Source organism: Antechinus flavipes, chromosome 2 (genome assembly GCF_016432865.1).
Source record: "Antechinus flavipes isolate AdamAnt ecotype Samford, QLD, Australia chromosome 2, AdamAnt_v2, whole genome shotgun sequence".
NCBI classification, from domain to species: domain Eukaryota; kingdom Metazoa; phylum Chordata; class Mammalia; order Dasyuromorphia; family Dasyuridae; genus Antechinus; species Antechinus flavipes.
The window spans coordinates 44108094-44132200 of record NC_067399.1 but is presented as its reverse complement, the minus strand read 5'-3'; the positions used below and the strand labels follow the sequence as shown (position 1 = coordinate 44132200).

Here is a 24107-nt window from a genome sequence, read left to right as displayed (position 1 = left end):
GAGTCTAGTAGTGGTTAATAATGACGGGTAGAACCACTGAGCAAAACTGAGGTTATTCAGTGCCAGCTCCTCTATCCCTATCATTTTGCAGTAAGATCTCCGTTAGCATTATCCAGATGGGTAAAAGCATCTAGGAAACTGACTCTTCTGTTATTGATATAAATAGTGTGTTTGTTCTGATGACCCTAATATTCTTTGCCCCATTGAAACAATTATGGCTCTTACAGCTCTCATCCAAGAGAACATGAAGGTTAAATAAAGGATGACATTTCTCAGGTTGCGTGAGCTTCTCATTGACCATTAGAGAACTACTTTCCATTCAGAGTGATGTCCATGCCAGAAAAGCTGCTTTATTTCCGTTTCCCAATGAGGCCAACTTTCAGTGCAGATGAATTGCTGCATATTAATTGTTAAATCTGTGTTGCCAAAGGCTACCAGAAAAATAATTTTCTTGATTTAGAGAGAGACGTAAAAAATAAGGAATAAGGTGAGAGAGAAGCTTATTGAGACTATTGGCTTTGAACTTCTCTTAGTGTTTAACCTGAATTGTCAAATTTTAATTTTTAAATAATAGCTGATGGAGAATTATACAAATATGTGAGGCCAGAGCTATTAATCTGTAGAGTCTAATGCTGGTCAGCATTAAAGTCTTTCTTTGTCCTCCCCTAAGGGAGCAAACCCAGTGGCAAAGAAAGCAGGTGGTCACTATATCACTATTCAGCTTTGTTGACTGGTTGGCTCATACTCGTGTGCATTCATTTGATATACTTTTATTAATCTTCTATTGGTTATGGTGAAAGAGTTCATCTTCTGCTTTTTTTTTTTTTTTTTAAGCCCAGCTTTAATCACTTATTGGTCATTGCCTCAAATAAACTGAGACTTAGGGAAAGTCTTGAGCTTAAAACCACCAAGGTCTCCCACTGCATCCAGGCCCTTCTGCAGTCGTTTGGATCTCTCTGTGGCCACTGGACCCAGATGGCTCTGGAGGACAGAGTGAGGCAGGTGACTTTGCACAGCCCTCTCTCACTTAAACCCATCACTTGCATGTCATGGTATCATGTCTCTGAGGTCATGATGCTCTTCGGAAATGAAGGTCAAATAACAATGACAGAGCTATATTAGGCTCATGATAGGGATTTAAAAAAACATCAAAGGTACATCTCTGAGCTATAAGTCTATAATTTAGTGAAGAAGAAAGCTATATATTTTTGAGATTTTAATTTTATTAATATTTTTATGATAGTTTTTTATTTTTCAGAATACATGCAAAGATGATCCTCAACATTTATCCTTGAAAAGCCTTTTGTTCCATATTTTTCTCCCTGCTTCCCCCACATCCCCCTTCCCCTAGACAACAAGCAACCCAATATAGGTTAAACATGTGCAATTCTTTTAAACATATTTCTACATTTATCATGCTGCACAAAAAAAATCGGATTAAAAGAGGAAAAAAAAAACAAGCAAACAACAACAGCAAAAAAATTGAAAATACTATGTTGTGATCCATAGTCCTTCCCTCTGGATCCAGATGATTCTCTCCATCACAAGTCTATTGGAATTGGTCTGAATCACCTCATTCTTAGTTCAAAGTTGATCATCACATAATTTTCTTGTGGCTGTGCACAATGTTCTCTTGATTCTACTCACTTCACTCAGCATCAGTTCATGTAAGTCTCTCCAGGTCTTTCTGAAATCCTCCTGCTAGTTATTTCTTACCGAACAATAATATTTCATTACATTCATACACCATAACATATTCAGCCATTTTTCAACTAATGAGCATCCACTCCATTTCCAGTTTCTGGCCACTATAAAAAGGGCTGCTACAGACATTTTTGCACATGTGGGTCCTTTTCCTTTTTTATGATCTCTTTGGGATATAGACCCAGTAATGGCACTGCTGGATCAAAGGGTATGCATAGTTTGATAGCCATTGGGCATAGTTCCAAATTGTTCTGCAGGATGGTTGGATCAGTTCACAACTCCACTAACAATGTATTAGTGCCCCAGTTTTCCCACAGTCCCTCTGAAATTTATCATTATCTTTTCCTGTCGTCTTAGCCAATCTGAGAGGTATGTAATATGATTCCTCAATGTTGTATTAATTTGCATTTCTTTGATTAATGATATAGAACATTTTTTCATATGACTAGAAACAGCTTTATTTTCTTTGTCTAAAAATTGTCTGTTTATATCTTTTGATCATTTATCTATTGGAGAATGGCTTGTATTCTTATAAATTTGTGTCAATTCTATATGTATTTTTAAAATGTGGCTTTTATCAAAAACACCGTATGTAAAAAAATTTTTTTCCTAGCTTTCTCTTCTAATTTTGACTGCATTGGTATTATTTGTAGAAAAACTTTAACATAATCAAAATTATCCATTTTGCATTTCATAACGTTCTCTAGTTCCTCTTTGGCTATAAATTCCTTCTTCTCTACATATCTGAAAGGTAGACTCTCTTATTCTCCCAATTTTTTTGTAGTATCACTTTTTAGTCTACATCATGAACCTATTTCATCCCTAATGTTGATATAAGATTTTAGGTGTTGGTCAGTAGCTACTTTCTGCCATAGCAATTTTTGTCAAGGAGTGAGTTCTTATCCCAGAATTAGAGTCTTTGGGTTTATTAAACACTCAGTTACTATAGTCATTGACTATTGTGTTTTGTGAACCTAATCTATTCCACTGATCCCTTAGTCTGTTTCTTAGCCAGCACCAGATAGTTTTAATGACTACTATTTTATAATATGGTTTTAAGTCTGGTATAGCTAGGCTACCTTCCTTTGCATTTTTTTCATTAATTCCTTTGAAATTCCTGGCCTTTTGTACTTTCAGATTAATTCTTTTTTTTTTTTTTCCTAGCTCTATAAAGAAATTTCTTGGCAGTTTGATTGGTATGGCACTGAATAAGTAGGGTAACTTAAGTAGAATTTTCATTTTTATTACTTAACATCAGCACTTGATGCTCTTCCAGTTTTTTAAATCTAACTTTATTTATGTGAAAAGTGTTTTGTAGCTGTGTTTACATAGTTCCTGGTTTTGTCTTGGCAGATAAACTCGCAAATATTTTATATTATCTACATTATTTTAAATGGAATTTATTTTCCTCTCTTGCTGCTATACTTTGTTGATAAATGTAAAAATGCTGATAATTTATGTGGATTTATTTAATTATCTTGCAACTTTGCTAAAGTTGTTAATTGTTTTTAGTCATTTTTTAGTTAATTCTCTAGGATTTTCTTAAGTATATCATCATATCATTTGCAAAGAGTGATAATTTTATGTCTTTATTACCTACTCTAATTCCTTCAAATTCTTTTTCAAGAAGAAAATTTTAAAAAATAATCAGTATTTTTATTAATCAGTAGATAAATTTAAAGGGTGATCATAATAACTGGCATTTTAATAAGTTTTTTGAGATTTGCAAAGTGTTTTCCATATATTATCTTCTTTGAGCCTCACAACAATTCTTTGAGGTTGGTGCCGTTATTATCCTAATTTTACAGAGGAGGAAACTAAAGCTAAGTGAGGTTAAATGATTTGTCCAGGGTCACACAGCTAGTAAGTCCCTGAGGCAAGATTCACATCTTTCTTCAAATCTAGCATTTCATTCACTATACGATCTGTACTGTTTTTTTAATAGAATTAAAGGCTATAATTGACCATATGAAAATATACTTCAAATCACTAAAAGAAGTGCTAATTAAAAAACAACAGAGGTTTCACCTCATGCTTTGCAAATTGGCAAAGTGGACCAAAAATGAGAACAGTCTGTTATACACGAAGACCAACACAGTTATACACTGTTCTATTGGTGAAGAATTGGTCCAACTATGCTGGATATCGCTTTGTCATTATGTAAGCAAAGTGACAAAACAGGGTCCATAACTTGACACAAAATCCCACAGAGACCAAAGAGAGAAACAATTCCAAATAATAGCAGAATATTTTATCATTTTTTGGAATAGGAAAAAGTGGAAGCAAAGTGATGCCCACCATTTGGAAAATAACTGAGCTGCCATATACCGGGATGTTGTTTAGTAAAAAATATTATTATAAAAATGACATATATTCAATGTGAGAAACATGAGAAGAATTGATTTAGAATAAAATAAGCAGAACCAAAAAATATAAACAGTGATTATAAAAATGTTAAAGGAAAGGGTCATTTCAAAATAACCTGAACAGCTTGAAAATCAAAACAGTGATTGTCACAGGGAATACTAAAGCAAAATTTTGTCTAGGGAAGCAGTGTGAGGAAATTCGGATAAAAGACAGTGCTTTGGTTGGGCGCCACAGGGGGTGTTTTTAACTTTGTGATTTTTCTTTATTACAAGAGAGGTTTCATTTTGGATAAGTTCAGTTGTTTCAGTCTTGCCTGACTCTTTGTGACCCCATTTGGATTTTCTTGGCAAAGATGCTGGAGTAGACTGCTGTAACCTCTCCCTCCGAGGCTACTAATTGCCAGGGCCACACATACCAGTCTTCCCCGATAGACATGGAGATGAGCCCATGTTAAGGTGCCAAACAGCCTTTCTTTATTTGTAATCTCAGCAGGGGTCTGTACGTCTCTGCGTCTCTTTCTACACCTCTGCCTCTCTCTACTTCTCTCCGCATCCTTCTTTGCCTATGGACTCAGAACTGGCCATTTGTATTTACTCCCTCTGGGATTACCCTGTGCCTAACCCACTCAGCACTGTAGGTGGATCCGCAGAAGGGAGATACCTGGAGTTATGCTGCATCCTAAGGAAATCTGACACCTGTAAGACACTCTCTCCTGCCTCAGAGGCCACACCCCCTTCTACCTCCTGGGTCCACCCCGCCAGATGACATGGCATACATGGCATTTCTCAGAAAGAAAGTCCCTGACATATCTTCTGCCATTTTCCTCTGCAGCTCATTAGACAGAGAGGAAACAGAGGCAAATGGGCTTAAAGGACTTGCCCAGGGTCACACAGCCAGGAAGTATCTGAGACTGAATTTGAACTTGAGAAGATAAGTTTTCATGACTCCAGATTCAGCATTCTCTCCACTGTATCACCTAGCTGCCTCGCTTATAGAAGTGAGGAGGTAGTGTTTCCAGAAATGACTAGGATATAAAAACAAACACATTGGTAAAACTTTTTTTTAAAATGGAGATTGCATTTGGTTCTTTATGTTGACTTTTTCATTTTATTCTTTTTTCCTTCATTTATTTCATTTTATTTATTTATTTATTTTTTGGTGAGGCAGTTGGAGTTAAGTGATTTGCCTGGGGTCACTTAAGTGTTAAGTGTCTTAAACTAGAGTTGAACTCAGGGCTGGTGCTCTATCCACTGCGCCATCCAGCTACTCTTAATTTATTTTTAAAAAAGTTATATCAGGCCTTTTGCTGTTCTTAAGTCTATCCAAATACTATGCTCCAAAAATTAGTATAAATTCAATCTTTAATCTGATTTTTGAAAATTTGAAGAAAAATTGAATTTCAGGTTTATTATATTCATACTAGAACTAGTCATTTAAGTCCCTTAAACATGGGGTCTGTATTCTGACTTTAGAAATCCTACTCATTGATGTCATTCATTTAATAGAAGAATAATTTGTGTACTTTCACCACATGGTCTAAATATAATACAGCGTAGTAAAATTCTTTGAAAATTGAGAGTACAGACACCACATATGCTATTGGATTTGGTTAATGTGTTGGCCAGATTTGCTGAATTAAATATTTTTCTCCTTTTTGTTGTTGATTTAAGGCTGGCTCTCTAAGTGGTAAAGTGATATATTGGGGAATTAAGATACGTAAAAACAACAACAAAAAATCAACACAAATTTTAAAAAAGAAAGAAATTCAAATTCTAGGAGCAAACTTAAGTAATAGCTGGTCTGCTATATATAAAAACCTCTGAAGTGCTAAACATTTGGACAGTTAGTTATTTATCATTAGTTTAAATAAAGAGGTTTTCTTAAAATAAAAGAGGTTGGCTATTTCCTGAATTTCCATGGTCAAAGAACATATTCAGGAAATGCATGATCAGAAAAGATGATGTACTGCGTAAGAGCACTACAGCCCGATAGAAGGGTGGAGATGAGCCCTGAAATATATTTGAGTTTCTTGGATGGATCCAGATCGGCAATCAGTCCCCGGGAAGCGAGGCTCTTCACCAGAGGCCGAAGTTAATTAGTGGCTCCTTGCACAGATAGCTGTCACCAGCTGTGCGACTCCGGTAGAACAGGTTGCAGACAGCATGGGCAGTTCATGGGGTGATGGGTAATGGTTTTTCAATTGGATTGTAACAACTGTCATCAAGCTGAGAGTGGGAACAATGATTATGTACAAAACATGGCACCCAGAGTGGCCGGAGCTGGTAGCAATAGGAAGATTTTTGTCCTTTTCCTCTTAAACATTCAGTCTAATTCAGCCGGTATTTATTGTGCTTCTGCTGTGCCCACAGTGAGAGCCTCGAGGCAGGAAGACCCGTCTAGCCATGAGTACAGAGTCTGTGTTCTGCCTCCGTCACTGCGGGCCCCGCCTTTGAGGTAGCCAGGTATTTGGTCTGATTGGGTTACTCCCACTATTTCCCTGCTATCTCCAGGCTCACTTAGAGCCCCGCTGGCCGGCACCTCAGTCTCTTACAGCCCGGACATTGCCCTTTTCGCTTATACTGTGATCTTCCCTCCAGTCTGCAGTCCAACCAAACTGACCTCCTTATTGCTCCTCCTACACGTCTGTCTCTCCGGGTTGCACACCTCTGCCCTCGTTGCCCACTGTGCTTGGAATCTCCATCTCAGTCCTTGAGAATCCCTCATTTCCTTCAAAACTCCGCTCGTGCCATCTTCTAGGCCAGGGGAGCCAGGCTCAGGCAGAAATGGGGCCTCAAAATGTACACGAGGAGCTCACATCTTGACTTAGTTTTTAGATGCAATATTTTGATATTTTATTCTATTTTAATTTATTTTGTTAATAATTCTCAATTACATTTTAATCAAGCATTGGGTCAGTCGGAACCTCTGCTCTCAGGGAACTTTTCTGATTTCCCCTTCCTCTTGCTGCTAATGCCCTACCCCCCTCCTGCCTCCACTTAATTTAGATGCTTCCCCAATCCATTGTAAGCCTCTGAAGACTGAGGCTGTTTGCTTTTGATTTATATGTTTCCAGCGCCAAGCATGAGCCTGGCACACGGGCATCTAACTAATGCTCGCTGCAGACCTATTCAGTAAACTGCAGAATAATGGCATTGTTCATGTGAATTCCTTCACCAGGTATTTCCTATACCAATGAAATCCCAGGGCCAGATCTTCCCCACCCTGCCCCCAAAATGGACTCGCCATGTGGGTAAGACAACGGGACCTATCAACTGGTCATATGCACAGGGAGAGTACCCAAGGACCACAGAAAGCGGGGAAGCCTTCTCCTGCAGGAGGGAGCCCAGGGAGTTGGGATTCCAGGCACGGAGACCAGGTGGTCAGCATGGTTGGGGGAGAGGGTGGCGTGGGTGACTAAGGCAGGCTAGACTGTCACAGACTGCAAGGGCCTTGCCGGGCCTGGCAGCAGGGGACCAGTCGGCCTTTCAGCCCCTCACGGGTGCCCTCAGTCCAGAGAAGCCCCGAGTCGTGGACTTTGTATTGGGAACTGGTTTGGGTGGTGAAGGCTTGGAGTACCGGAGCCTGTCCTTCCCCCACAAACTCCATGAAGGAAAAGTCACCAGGTGAGAGGCCCTGGGACAGAGGCAAAGATGAAGCAGTCCCAGCCTTCAGAGAGGTTACGTGCAGTCGGGGAGATAACGTGTGTGTGTACATGACATGTAGGCATATGTGGAGCATGTGCATTCGGAGAGGACATATTTGAAAATTCTTACGCAGTCCAGTGATTGCTGGGCCTGGAATCAGGAAGCTTGAATTCAAATTCTCCCTCAGATACTTAATAATTGTTTGACTCAGAGTAAGTAGCTTAATCTCTATCTGCCTCATTTTCCTCAACTCTTATTAGTATAATAATAAATTGGTATAATAATAAATGGTATAATAATAGCTCCCAGGTTCAAATGATATAATATTTCTAAAGCACATCAAAGCTTCCTCCCTCCCTCCCTTCTTCTCCCTCTCTCCCTCCTTCTCCCTCTCTTTCTTCCCTCTCTCTGTCACTTTCTGTCTCCCTCCTTCCCTCCCTCCTCCCTTTGTCCTTCCCTTCCTCCCCTTCTCCCCTTCCTCCTCCTCTCTTCTTTCCTCCCTCTCCTTTCCCCCCCTCCCCTCCCCTACCTCTTCACTCCCTCTTTCCCCCCCTCCCTTCCTCCCTTTCCTCTCTATTCCCCTCCTCCCATCCCTCCCCCATCCTTTCCCTCCTTCTCTCCCTCCTTTCCTCTCTTCTTCCCTTTTTCCTTCCTATTCTTTCCTTCTTTTTAAAAATTTTTTAAGATATGAAAGGGTCTTGAAGCCAAAAAAAATTTGAGAAGTGTCACAAAGTTCCCTTTGCTATGATCCATGGCCATGGGCCCTCAATCTTTATCTTCAAGGAGCCATCTTACAAATACATTGGTGACTGGGGGAAACCAGCCAAGAATTTGGCTGCTTAGATGGTTTTGAAAAGCCTGGGAAGATTTATATGAGCTCTATAAAGTGAAGTGAGCAGAACCAGGAGAACATTGTACACAGTAATAACAATATTGTGCAACGATCACCTATAATGGATATTGCTACTCTGATCAAGACAATTCCAAAGATACCTTTAGAGAAAGAACTGGTGAACTCTGAATGCAGATTAAAGCATCTTCCTTTTTACTATTTTTATTTTTATTGTTCTATTTTGTTTTTTCTTTTTCAACATGGCTAATATGAAAATGTTTTGTTTGACTTCACATCTATAATTGCTGTCAAACTGCTGTCCTTCTCAGGGGTAGGAGTGGGAAGGAGGAATAGAATTTGAAGCTCTAAGTTTTTAAAAATAATTGAGAAGGAAAGCAAGCATCTGGGTGCTCCAGTGAAAATGTACCATGGTCATCGTTAAAAGAACAACTCAAAAGTTTGGGAGCATTTATAGTAAGGCCTCCTTTATCTGTCAGTCAGACTTTAAGCTGAGACAATAAGTCTTAGTAACCAGGAATACGGAGATCAGTGCAGAAGGAATAAGTGGGAAACAGCCTCTAAGCATAGAAGAAAGCCGTTATCACAGAGACAAAGCATTTTACTTGATAAAGAGGAATGAGCCACCCTTTGATGTAGAGAGAGCACCACTAAGCTGCTGCCAGGTGGGTAGACAGCCGGTGAACAGCTTTTGGGGAGGTTCGACTTGGGAGTACTCTAGGAATGTAGCTACAGGAAGGAGGAATGAGCTACTTCAATTAACAGATCCACTTCCTAAAATCTGGCTGTGGAGAAGTTTTTTAGTCAGCAGAACAAAACTAGATTCAAAAAAGGCATGAATATTGGCTTTTTATCACAAACAGGCTCCTTTAAGGGTTTAACTTGAGCGTCTCTGGTCTGCAAGCTCAGGATGAGTGAGTGCTGCAGATCCCACTCCCTTGGAACTTCACTCTCTAGGCTTTTTGTCTCTGGGGAAGAGAGCACCTGTTCCATACCATCAACACCTCACTCCCGGGGGACTGGCATGTGAGAGGCAGCTTGGAGTTCAAGCCTGGACACTTAACTGGCTGTGAGCCAGGACACGTCACTTAAATATTGTCTCAGTTTACTCATCTATAAACTGGGGGTGATAATAATGGTACCTACCTTCTTGTTGTAAGGATCAAAGGAGATAACATATAGAAAACACTTTACAAACCTTTTCATTATATATGTGCTAAAATTATAAATTAAAAATAGTTTTGCTATTGTTTACCAGTACTTTCACTGACTTCTCTAGTGGCAGGGTTCACATAGACTTCAGGCTGTCTGTTTATGTAGTTTTGATTTCATGAGGGGGAAATGAGAGGATGATGTTTTCTTTAGATTTCTGGATCTAGTGCCTTTTTTAGATTTTTGTTGTTGTATGTAGGGAGAACTGGGTGCCCATACAACCTTTCATTCTGTCATATTAAACTGAAATTTCTTTCTCCAATTTTGAGAACTTCTTGTCAGCAAAAAGAAATGTTTTGTTTTGTTTTTTCTTTACCTTACTCTGTGTGTGATCCAGCAATTACATATTAACGTTTGGGATATACATAGTACATAGTCTTTGTATTTGATATATAAGAAGTACACCACATAATTTCAGCTTTTCAGACATTTTGTCATTTGCTCATAGAAACAATAGATGTAGCTATAAAAATGATTAGAGGAAAATACAGTGCAATATATACTTAAATGCTAAATTGTGTGAAGGCAACAAATGCTATAAGACCTAGAGAAGAGACAGATGATTGTGAGGGAGAAATAAGCAGGGAAGTTTAATAAAGGAGATAGAATTGGATTAGACTTTGAAAGGTAAACACACTTTTGGGAAAGTAAAGAAGAGTTAATAGAATGCATTCCGTTTGAAGGGAACCATGTGAGAAAAGGCCCCATTGTAACATGTGTTTTTGAATGTATAAGATAACTGAAAGAGAAGATTCTTATTGAGAAGATGCAAATGAAATTGGTTATTAATTTAATTCAGTAAATACTTATGCCTACTATGTACATGCACTGTGATAAGCACTGGGAATTTCAATAAGAAAAAGATAGTTGCTGCCCTCGAGGGGCTTACAGTTTTATAGGAAACACAGGAAAGGAGACAAAAGGGCACAAGATCCTCATTCCATCTAGTGAAAACCAGGCAAAGCTGCAGGTGCAGGGTGGGGTGAGTTGGCAATCCAGTTTCTACCATGATAAAGGAAGACTCTGGAGGGAGATTGGTACTCTACCCTTTAGCCCTTCAATCAAAGGGAAGTGGTGGCAAGGCTTGAGTTGGCAGCTTGGTGATGAGAGGGGCATCCTATTCCATGAGGTTAGAACCTGGCAGAGCATAAATACAAAATGTGTGGCGGGCTGAAGAAAGAATTGGTATTTAAGCAAGATAAGTAGTTATTATTTTTTTTAACTTGTTAAATGTCTTTTGTGATTTGGCTGCAAATTGGGATGGAGTTTACATTGAATGTCTGGAATATATTTTGTTGGCATGGCAGATTCAGATACTTGTAAGCCATTTTAGTCTCGTGAGACCAGAAATATTTGAGAGTTGAATATGTAAGCCTAAACTTCCTTGAGAGCAGGGTGAGAACTTAAAACTGAATTGAACTCTCTTGTCTCCTAAAGATATAATGTTGTATATTAAGAAAACAGAAGATTGAAAGTCAGAAAACCTCAGTTTTTGCTCTGCTTCAGCCAAGTCTGACAACTGTATAGACTTGCCCATGGTTTTTAATTATTTGGATATCTGCTTTCTCATCTGTAAAATGAAGAGTTTGAATGAAAACTAATTTTTGAGGTCCCATTTCTAATATGTGACTCTTCTACTTCTTCTTTCCCCATTTGAAGGAGCTATTAATTTGACTGATGTTTCTCTTCTTTCTGTGAAATAGGGTGACTAAGGAAGTGGATGCAGCATCGAAAGAAGCCAAATCCTTTTTTAAGCAGAACGAGAAAGAAAAGCCACAGACTGGAGTCCTTTCAGCACCATCGGCACTCCCAACAGGCTCGGGGTGAGTACCTGGGTTTGGATTTCAGGTGATGACCTTGACTTCTTGGAGGATGAAGGAAACAAAGTGGTCTTTGTAGTCGTTACCTGCCTCATCTTTAGCTGTCATGATTCTTAGGAGGTTGTTATGCTGTATAAATTTACCTTCATAATGTCTGGGACCTGAAATAGTGGCAAATAGAAATTGGAAAAAAAAAGCTGAGATAGATTTTTTTCAATCCTTGTTGGCCCAAAGAAGTACAGGTTTTCATTACCAAGCACAACACTGAAGACAAAGTAAATGCTCAATTAGTACTTGTTAATCTAAAATAGATATTCCTTAGACTTCTCTTTCTCTTGGCTATAAATATTTAAGTGTAATTGGTCCACCTCATGGGAAGTTAAGAGAAGAAAAATTCAATGAGAAACAATACCAGATATATTGTTTTCAAGAATCTATTGTTTTTCTTCCCTCTGGTTTTCATGAACACTATTTCTGCCTGTAAAAATGAATAATATTTCTTCCAAAGAAATGAAAAACTTCTCCTTCAGTTCAGAGTTCTAATTCCTTTATAAGAAGGAGATAGCTATAATGCCATTTGAGAAACTTGTGGCCATGTGTTATAAAGAATTAGGCATTAATGATATATTTGATGGTTTCAGGCAAAACATATTCCAGGTGTCTTGACAGATGACATAAAGAAAGAATGATGTTCTATATTTTAACATGTATAACATATATTGGATTACTTGCTTTCTCAGGGAGGGGTTGGGGAAAGGAGGGGAAAATCTGGAACACAGGGTTTTGCAAGAGTCAATTTTGAAAAATTATCCATCTGTATATTTTGAAAATAAAAAGCTTTAATAAAAAAAAAAAAGGAAAAAAAGCATGATGTTTAGCTATTATTCTGTCCACTTCTTTGAATTGCAAACTTCTAGGTATAATGGATAATAATTCAGATGCTTAAATGATAGTGTCATCTCCTTTCAGGAAAGCATCATCCCAAGTTTATGTGATGTTTTCTTTAGTTATGAGCACTTTAACAATTTGTCAGGTTGCATATAGAACTTAAATATTATGGCAGTGGTCTCAGTCTGGTACAGTAGAAATCTTTATTCTGTTTTTAGAAAGATTTTGTTTCAGTAGTGCAGCCTCATTGACAGTAGTCCTTGTCCATGGTAAACCTACAGTGTAATGGCCATATAAAAATTCAAAGGTAAAAAGGCTTGTCCTTGCTGCTACTGTAGAGATGACGACAATGTGCCTAAAAGGAGAGCTTCTTTCTCTCTATATATCTGTTGAGCTGTGTTGTGTGTTTATATAGACAGACACACATAGCTCCAGTTTTGTCCTTGAGCTTCAGTCAGCCATTACATGTTAAGTACCTACTATGTGCCAGACAGTGGGCTAACTTGGGGATACAAAGACAAGCAGAAGACAGTGCCCGTTCTCAAAAAGTGTTACTGGAGGCAACATGCAAACAGCTGTGTACAAACAGGCTATTTAAAGGATAAAGCCAGAGAGGCAAGGAGATAAAATTAAAAGGGACTGGGAAGGATTTCCTCTTGGTGAGATTTGAGCTGGAACTTAAAGGAAACCAGGAAATCCAAGAGGCAGAAATGAAAATGGAGAACATTCCAGACTCAGGAGATGACCAGAGAAAATGCCCAGAGTTGGAAGACAGGGTCTGGTTAAAGACATAGCCCGCGAGTGTACAAGGGGGAGGATGGGCGGGCACAGCCTCACTCCATCAATGCTCAGTAAACATTTCAGGCTGGATGCTCAAAGACCTCATGAACTCAGGATAGCCCAAGCAGAGCCTGCCATCCTCCCAAGGACTCTTCCTCCTTCCTTCCAGACCCCAGCATTTTTCTGCTCCTGCAGGGCAGGAGCCTTGAGTTTTCTTCCACGCCTGGCTCCTTCTCACCTTCCCTAGCCGGTCACTTATCCGTCCCAACCTCCACAATACCTTTTACGTCTGATCCCTTCTCTCTGCTCACATCTCCACATCCCTTGTTCATCGTTGCTGGCCTACACTATTACAGTGGCTTCCTAATTGGTTGTCTTTGCTTCACATTTTTCCATCCTCTGTTCAGCTGCCAAAGTGACTTCTTTTGTGTTTTTTTTAAATAATAATTTATTTTTTTCTTCAGTTATATGATATTAAAACAATTTTAAACATTTTTTTTCCTTTAAAAATTTTTAATTCCAAATTTTGTTCTTTCCCTAACCCCTTCTTGCAATGGTAAGCAGTCTGATATAGGTTTTACATGTGCAATCATGTAAAACAAAAACACTTATTTCTATATTAGTAATTTTGTATGAGAAAGAGTGTGTGAAAAAGGAAGGAAGGAAAGAAAGAAAATATGTTTTGATCTGTTCAGACAATTATCACTTTTTTCTCTGGAGACAAATAGCATTATGAGTCCTTTGAGATTGTCTTGGATCATTGTATTGCTGAGAATAGCTAAGTTATTTACAATTCTTCATTTTACAGTATTGTTGTTACTGTGTACAATGTTTTCCTGGTCCTGCTTATTTCACTTTGCATCAGTTCATTTAAGTCTGTCCAGATTTTTCTGACATCATCTTGCTTATTTCTTATAGCACAATAATATTCCATCATAATCAAATAACACAGCTTGTTCAATCATTCCCCATATGATGGGCATTCCTTTGATTTCCATTTCTTAGCTACCTTAAAAAGAGCTCTATAAATATTATTATATAGATAGGTTCCCTTCCCCCCTTTCTCTTTTTCTAAACTTCTGGAATTTGCAGGTAGCTCTTTGGCCATAGTTCCAAATTGTTCTCCACGATAGTTGGAGCAATTCATAGCTCCAGCAACTGATCCCAGTTTTCCTATATCCCCCCCAACATTGATAATTTTCCTTTTCCTGTCATATTAGTCAATCTCTTAGATGTGAGGTGGTACCTCAGAGTTGTTTTAATTTGCATTCATATCCATTTTAATCTGCAGTTGGTAGTGATTTAGAAACAATAAGATTGTTTTGATTTGTTTGTCTGATAACTGCCTGTTTATATAAAGAGATTTTCTTTAAACACAAATCTAACCTTAACATCCCTTACTCAATAAACTCCCATGACTCTCTAGTGTTTTTAGGATAAGGTATAAAGGCCTTTGTTTGACTTTTAATGTTCTTCACAACCTATCCCCAGCTCACAATTTGAGTAAGGTTAGAGTTAGATTTAAGGTCCAGCTCAGATACTTATTAGTAATATGATCTCAGGCCAAAAATTCCTAAAATTACCAAGGTACAAAACATCTGTACCCATGTATTCATCTGTAATGTGAAGGGTTTGGGCTTGAGAGTTCCCTTCTCTCTATCTCTGAATTTCTGATGCTGTGACCCCATCTTCATAACCTCATAGTTACAATCTTACCCCCTCTGTTCTTCGTGTACACTTACCCCTGGCTGTCCATCATGTCTCGGCCACACTGTGATGAGTCTAGCTCATAAAACTCTTCTTCCAAGATTCAGCTCATTCATCACCTCTTCATGAATGAAACTTTTCTGATCTCAGTCGCTAGTGAACCTGTACTTGTTCTGCACATCCTGATATTTGTATGTGTTTTCTCCTTAATTGACTGTAAAATTCTGGAGAATAGAGATTGTTTCATTCTTTGCATTTCTAGCTCCATCACACTGGCCCACATTAGTTAGTTAGAAAATACCTGGTGATGACTTTGAAGGGTGTGACACAGGGATGGCGAGCTGATCCAAAACACTGATGTGACCTTTTCAGATTGCTGTACCCAGGACAGGAGGAGAAAACCCAGGGAATAACTAGGAGAGTGAAGAGAAGGGTCCACAAGTCAGAAAAATAATTGGCAAAATGACCTACTCAGATTTTTTAAAATTTAATTTAAACATTTTTTTATTTTACAAAACATATGCATGGGTAATTTTTCAACATTGACCCTTGCAAAACCTTCTGTTCAACTTTTCCCCTCCTTCCCCCCACCCCCTCCCCTAGGTGGCAAGTAATCCAATACATGTTAAATATGTTAAAGTATATGTTAAATCCAATACACACACACACACACACACACACACACACACATATATATATATATATACATATAATACATATATATATATTTATACAGTTATCTTGCTGCAAAAGAAAAATCACATCTAGAAAAAAAGAAAAAAATCTGAGAAGTTAAACAAGAATGTAAGCAAACAATAACAGAAAGAGTTGAAATGCTATGTTGTGGTTCACACTCATTTCCCATAGTTCTCTCTCTGGGTGTAGCTGATTCTCTTCGTTGCTGAACAATTGGAACTGATTTGAATCATCTCAGTGTTGAAGAGAGCCGCATCCATCAGAATTGATCATTGTATAATCTTGTTATTGCCATGTATTATGATCTCCTAGTTCTGCTCATTTCACTTAGCATCAGTTCATGTAAGTCTCGCCAGTCCTCTCTGTATTCATCCTGCTGGTCATTCCTTACAGAACAATAATATTCCATAACATTCATATACCACAATTTCCCAACCATTCTCCAATTGATGGGCATCCATTCGTTTTCCAGTTTCTAGCCACTACAAACAAAACTGCCACAAACATTTTGGCACATACAGGTCCCTTTCCCTTCTTTAGTATCTCTTTGGGATATAAGCCCAGTAGTAGCACTGCTGGATCAAAGGATATGACCAGTTTGATAACTTTTTGAGCATAATTCCAGATTGCTGGAATGGAATCCAGAATTGGCTGGATTCGGAGAACACTGACTTTTGAAATAAGTCCAGAAGCTGACTCTCTGAGGGGCTGAGCAGCATATGTTTGAATTGAACTCTGAGATCCTACAGGTGTGTCTGTGCTTGAGAAAGGTACAGGGCCCAGAGAAGCTTGACTCTGCTGGGAGTTTGCTGAGCTGTCCAAACTGGCATGCTCTGTCATTGCAAAAAATATAGTGTCTGTCCCTGGCTATGAATGAGCAGAGCATGGAAAAGCTTTTCAAAGGGAGAATTTTCATGAATAATACAATTTATTAGGCAAAAATTATTCTAATTCAGTGAAATAAATTCTCTTCCTGCTTTTATCATCTTCATTTTAGGAAACTGTCTTTTTCAGAATTGGCCAGTAAAAGCACTGTATTTGTTTACTTTTTGTCTCTCTAAACAGATTTAAGCAATACAGTAAAAACAGAACAGGGATAAAACATCCTGTTCTTCTCTTGCTAATGAACAAGGACAGCATTTTGAGAAGAGCAAATGTTTGTAGCTAGAAATGTATTTCCTCTGCCATGTTTAGCATAGAACACTAGTTGGGCTATAAAAAGCCAAGGTTTATGCTTGGGAATGGAGAGAGCCAAACACCCGACTCTAATTAGAGGCAGGAGTCAAAGGCAGTAATGATGTTCTCTCTGTGTTTTGGCAGTAGAAAAAGCAACACTCTGGTTTGTCTCTGGGTTCCCATGATCCCATGGCTCCCAGATGCTCTCTTACCGTGGGTTCTGAGTCACTGAGAGTTTGGGATGGGGTAGTGAAGCATGGTCTAGTCTGGGACTAGCTATAAAGTGCTGAGTTTTTGGATGCTGGGAACAGAGAAATAAAGAAATCTTTAGATAAACCGGAGTATTGGAATAAGTTCAAAAGCCAACTTTCGGGTAGATAAGATATGTGCAAACTGATCTATAAAATATGACTACAGGTATAAGCAAGCTGTGCTTGTGAGGATGTGCCCCATAAGTATTATTAGCCTATCGCTTAGTAACTTGTAACAGAATTTCTGAGTCTCAAATGGCTAGAGGCTTCAGCCTAGCTTTTCCCTTATTCCACCATTGATCTGCTGGATTGGTATCCCTTGTGAAAGCTTTGACTTGTTTTAATTAAGGCTTCAGTGTTTAGCTGGCTCCATGAGAATTGAAGAGGATAAACCCTCCACCCCCCACCCTCCTCACTTCTTTCATCCCATTATGCCACTCCACATGTCTCTCCTTTTTCTGGCCCTCCTTTTTCTCCACCCTTTCCCTTTGACTTGAATCTTTTTTTTTTCCCCCTGAGGCAATTGGGGTTAAGTGACAAGCCCAGGGTTATACAGTCAGGAAGTATTAAGTGTCTGAAATCAGATTTGAACTCAGGTTCTCCTGACTTCAGGGCTGGTGCTCTATCCACTGCACCACCTAACTGCCCCTTTTGTATAGTTTTTTAAAATGTAAGTTATGTTCAAATTGTTGGATTATTATTGAGTTTTCCACTTAAGAAACAAAAATCAGTCCCAGTCCCATTGGTGGGAAAAAGGTTTCACCTTTTGTTCATTTTCATAATTCTAATCTTGACAGATCAGACAGTTATGATATATGAATTTTTTAGGCCCTGTCAGAGGAGCTTTTGAAATAAGGTTAAACTTAAATTGTTTCAGTTTTCACAAAAAAGGGAAGAAACAATTCCCTCATTGTTTAAAACAAATATACTTAAATTACCAAAAAGGCTCAGATGTCAAATTTTTTCCTGAAGTAAAGGCCCATCTTTTTAAGACCAAAAATATTTTCTTTGTCATGCTGCATGGTTCCAAGGTATAGATCACAGTTTTGAAATACTTAAAGTTCTAATTCATACATAAGTCAATAGAGAGGCTTATGGTAAATATGAGCAGGCTGCAATGTGTTATTTTATAAGTGGAAAGTTTAATGTGAGGATATCATCAGAAAGGTAGATAAAAGATCAGAAAAGAAGTGAGCTAGTAATGTAGGGGAAGTAAGCTAAAAGAAATGGATAGCCCACTTTTTCTTTCTGTATCTATGTAATGTCAAGAGAAACAGAGGAAACTCCCTGACCACCCTCACTCCAGCCTTTTGGGCGGAATCTCTTAATATTTGTTAGGAGGACAAAGCATAGAATGGGATTGTATTCTATATTGAGAAGGAGTGTCTAAATTGATGAGATCACCGATCCATTTAAGTGTCCAAAGGAAGGGACATGGTAAACGATGGTCCCTTTCATTGTGTTGCATTCTGTAATGTTGTATTGAGTTCTGGGCACCTTAGTTTAGGAAAGACATTGACAAACAGGATTACATCCAGAAGAACATTTGTGAGCTGTGGTGAAAGAATTGGAGACCATGAATAGAATGCTTAGTCTGGAGAAAAAAAGACCAAAAGGGAACATAATAGTTATCTTCAGATGTGAAAAAGTTTTGCTTTTCTTAGCCCCAGAGGGCAGAGATATGAGCAGTAGGTTGAAATTATGGAGGCAGGTCTCAACTGGATTTCAGGACTGGCCTAAAGTAGAGTGTGCTTCCTTGGGGGTAAAGAGTTCCCCATCACTGGAGATCTCCAGGAGATTGAGTACCTGGTCGACTGCCTGTCAGGAGGATATAGAGGGAATTTCTGTTCTGATAAAGTTAAGTTCAAAGGTTCTTCCCCACTCTTGAGATTCTGTATTAGAGTATGTAGAAATCTTGTTTATAGAATACTCAGATGTTTTATATACTTACCCATACAAATTAAATGAAACTCCTATTAGTATGAACTTAATTATCTATTCTGAAATTGTGAGCTTCCTGATGGGATTATAAGGGCCTGTGCTTTCCCCCCAAATCTAAATTCTATGATATATTAGATATATTCGTCTGCTTGGCTTGTTTCTAACTTTTTTACTCTTCCTTTTGCAGTTGTTGTACCTGAAAATTAAATGAATTAGAAATAGAAGGAAATTTTTATTTGTTTATTTTTAAATTTTTAATTGTTTTATTTTTTCTGGTTATACATAGGTATTAATTTTTTTCTCTGAGGCAGTTGGAATTAAGTGACTTGCCCAGGGTCACACAGCTAGGAAGTGACCAGATTTGAACTTCAGGTATTTGTGATTTCAGGGCGGGTGCTCTATCCACTGTGTCATCTAGCTGTCCCTGTATTAATTTTTTTTAAATGCACATTTCTTTATGAATCATGTTAAGAAAGAAAAATCAGAACAACAACAACAACAACAAAAAAAAAAACCCAGAAGAAAACAACAAAAAAGTGAACATAGAATATGTTGATTTATATTCAGTCTCCATAGTTCTCTTTCTGCATGCAAATAGCATTTTCTATCCAAATTTTATTGGGATTGCCTTGGCTTATTGAATTATTGAGATGAACCAAGTCTTTTCATAGCTAATTATAGCATAATCTTGTTATTACTGTATACAATGTAGTCCTGCTTCTGCTTCACTCAGCATCAGTTCATGTGAATCCAAGCCTTTCTACAAGCACCTTATCCTCATTTTTAATAGAGCTGGTTGAAAGGGTATGCACAGTTTGATAGCCCTTTGAGCTTAGTTCCAAATTGCTCTCCAGAATGGTTGGATCATTTCATAACTTTACCAGCAATGCATTAGTGTCACAGTTTTCCCACATCCCCTCCAACATTTATCATTATCTTGTGCTATTATCTTAGCCAATCTGAGAGGTGTGAAGTGATAACTCAGAGTTGTCTTAATTTGCATTTTTCTAATGTATAGTGATTTGGAACATTTTTTCATATGACTATAGAGGGCTTTAATTTTATCATCTGAGAATTGTCTGTTCACATCCTAAAATTTAAAAAGATTCCCCCTCCTTCCCTAGGAAGGATTTTTCTTAATTGTTTGAAGAAGGCTGGAACTGATAGATGTAGAAAATTCACATTCTGAGCCCTGAGCAGTGGCTGAGCCAATGTATACTGGAGAAATCAGGGGAGGAAATTCTGACTTCATTTTTTCAGAGAGAGATGTTGATGAAAGATGAAGATTTGGGATAATTCCAAAGAATTGCTGTTTTGTTTTTTTTTTTTTTTTTCCTGATGATCTTTCCTCTCCTGACCTAAAGGGGAAAGAGAAATTGTGCCTGAAACTTTACTTGTCACTCAGAACACGGATGAAATCTCATCAGAGCTAATAAATTAGATCAAATGATAAATCTTCAGTGGAAGAAGGCTGTTACCATGGCAGTTAAATGCTTTATATTGCCACCTGGCTTCTGTCAGTACAGTCTAAATACTGTCAGTAAATACTGTGGCCTACTGAAAATTCCTTCTGGAAGTATATAGTGTCATTCAGGGTTAGGATAGAGAAATAAATATTGACTTGTGTGGCTAGATAATTCAAGATTTCAGAGGGAAATTAGTTAATAGAATTGTTTTTAATATCTTACAATCCTACATAAGTGGCAAAGATACATACTCAAAAAAAAAAAAAGAGCAATTTTCTCTACCAGATTATGTTCTTTAGAATTTTCCAGTGAAATTACATACTTTAGATATAAACTTCTTTGAAAGAGAAGTTGATTTCTTCTTAAAAACAATACAATATTTTAAAACTATGGATTTAGGATCTAATTCTTAATTTGCCTTCTGATATATTGACCTTTCTTTAGGTCTATTTCTTCTTGAAATAAATGCCCATTTCTTTAACACAATAGTTATGCTGTATGGTTATATTGTTTGGCTCCAAGTTATATACCGCAGTTTCAAATTCTAATTCACACATTGGTCAATGGCTGTCTCCAGCACAGCAGGTTCCTTTGATGCTCTTTTAAAGCTGAGAAAGGGGTCAGAATCTTTTTGGGTTTGAATACCATGCTAATTAGAAGCAAGGATAGGAAGCACTTATTCTTTATAAGTGACAAATTCAATTCAATAATTATTAAGCATCTACCAAATCTAAGACACTGTCTTGGGGATACAAGGATGAAGAAGACTTTGAAAGACAATACAGGATAGATAAGATAAATACAGAATAAGGTAAAATATAGTATGTAGCTTAAGAATTACAAAAAGCTTCTGAGATTAAGAGAAATTTTGAAAGAGGGATCACTTGACATCAGTGGATTTAGGGAAGGTTTCTTGGAGCAGATGACATTTGAGCTGGATCTGGATCTGAGGATAGGTAAGGTTTTTGACATTTCCAGAAAAGAGATTACAAATAGAGAGGGAATAGCATGAGCGAATCATGAAGACAAGAAGGCAGTTTTGTTCAGAATTGATGAGGAATCAGTGTGGCAGTAATGAGTTTAGAGCTATGGTTAAGGAAACCATAAAGTATGTAGAAGGATAAATTGGAAGACTCTGATGTTGGAGAAATTGGTTAGTAGTTGAAATAATTGTTTCTCAACATTTTGGGCCATAGGACCCTTCAAACTCTTTGAAGTTATTGAGGGGCAGACATTGTACTACAATCACAGCAGTGTTGTATGATGATCAACTATGAATGACTTAATTGTTCATGTCAATACAGGGATCCAAGACAATTCCATAGGATTCGTAATGAAAAATGCTATCCACTTCCAGAGAAAGAACTAATGGAGTCTGAACACAAATCAAAGCATGCCATTTTTTCACTTTAATGTTTTGTGGGGTGGTTTTTGTTTTTGTTTTTGTTTTTTCTTGTGACTTCTTTCATAACATGACTAATATGGAAATATGTTTTGCATGAATACATTTGTATAATCTATCAAATTGCTTACCTTTTTTGGGGTAAAGAGAAACTTTGGAAGTCAAAACTTTAAAAAATGAATATTAAAAGTTGTCTTTATATATGATTGGGAAATAAATAAAATATTGCAAAGCCATTGAAGACCCTAAAGACTTTTTGTTTATATGTGTTATATCTATTGATATTTACCGTATTGGAATTCAAAAATGGATAAATTTTAAAAAGTATTTATTAATTCACTTTATATTGTGGATAATTTCTATTTATATATATTACTTATTGTATTCTCTATATTGTTTAAAACAATAATAATGAATCAATTACATATTGACATTAATATTTTTCATGAAAAATAACTATTTTCTAATAAATTTGTTGAGAAGACTGGCATTGTTTTACATATTTTTTACAAATCTTTTTAATTTTTAATATCGGCTTCTGTATTCAATCTGTTGAGTTATGTTGCTTAAAGTATATAAAGAAAATGTGTTCTTACATAGATTATATAGTTAGAAAAGGTGTATATTTATATATTAATTAGTATATAATATCATAGAGTTGTTATAAAAATAATTTTGGGAGAACCATTTCTTTAGATGAAAGGTGTAATGAAGGCTTGAACTAGAGTGGTGATAAATAATAGAAGTGTGTAGAAGAGAAAGAATGCTAGAAAATTAATAGGACTTGGCAGCTGATTAGATGCCAGAATCAAGAGCAAGAAAATAATCCATAGTGACCGCAAACCTTTAGTTTTGCATAATAACCAAGAGGCTGGAAGCGTTTTTTAAAAAGAAAGGGAAGATTTGGTTTTGAGAAAGTTCAGAATTTGTTGGGAACATGTTGAATTTAAAATAGACATCAGATAATTTATCCAAAAATATAAAGACTTGTATTTATAAAAAGGAATTAGTGTATTAAAATAATGGTTTTTTTTTTTCCATGGGAGTGAAGTAGAACTAGTTTAGTTTTTAGATTGTACAAATGATTGAATTGGATTGTTTCCTAAGTTCCTTGATGGGGCTCTAGAGGGCAGAGTACCCCTTATGAGAATCTTTCTATGGAGAACTATAATCAAGAAGCATATTCAAATCTGCTTGAGTGATAGATTGTTTATATTTTTCTTTGCATAATTAGATTAGTATCTTGATATGAGACTTGTATATGTGGCACAATTTTTACATATTTCCTATTAATAAAAACATGCTTTGCTAAAGTTACATGTTTTAAGCACTGCCTTTTTGCAACACAAAAAAAGTGCTAGGTTTTCCATCTGAGTAGTTTTAATAATTATCATCTTGTCAGTAACTTCTGCTGTAGTTGAGATTTCTGAATTCCTTTCTTCTTTTCCCTCTAAATAGACTTTTAAAGAAAAAAAAACTTTACCAAAAATACATTTTTCCCATAACATTAATTCTATACTACAGTTTTGTCACATAGTTTATGCAAAATCAGTATTTCAGACAACTTAATTTTCAGGTGAGTTTAACAGATTATTAAGAGGAGTTGTAGATCAGTTTCATTTATTAATACTTTGAAGAAAATATTTGCATTTGATAAAGTGTTTATTTTCTGTCACATTTCTCTTTATTGGAAATTGTTATTCCACAGTTTGAGCCCCTCAGAGAATGTCAGTTGTTCCTTACTACAGCCACCAAGCTACGCTGGTACCCAGTGCTACCCATGCTGTCTGATCTGCGGACCAAGTGATGAGGAAATGGCACAATAACTGAATGAAGATATTCATACAGATACATGTCTTAATTTGGCGTTGAGATTTTTCTTATGGGAGAGGTTGGGCAGCTGTGCACTCATTATTTTAGGCAGGGATTGGAAATCAAGCTGGTCCCAAGTCCTCGCTCATTACTTTGTGCTTCTTAACCCTGGCCCGTTGCCAGAGCACTTAGCCGCAAAGAGCCCGCGGTGATTTTGAGCTGAAATGTCTCCCAGATTGCAGCAGTCAGAATGCTTCCTTGCCATCGGGAAAATAGAGGAATCTCTCCTTCTTCCAGTAATATCAAGCCTTCTGCTTAGCCAGTTGTTCTGGTGGTTCTGAACCATAAAATAGCACATCTTTCTGAGAAACAAGGCTTTCACTTGAATTAG

General features: G+C 37.3%; 1 protein-coding gene across 1 annotated transcript in view; it reads left to right on the top strand.

Moving 5' to 3' along the window:
• Positions 1 to 24107, top strand: part of CFDP1 (craniofacial development protein 1) — a 156684-nt gene that overhangs the window by 30146 nt on the left and 102431 nt on the right. Inside the window, exon 5 of the mRNA XM_051974673.1 lies at positions 11481 to 11600. Coding sequence (XP_051830633.1) covers positions 11481 to 11600 — 120 coding nt within the window. The remainder of the gene's footprint in view (positions 1 to 11480; positions 11601 to 24107) is intronic.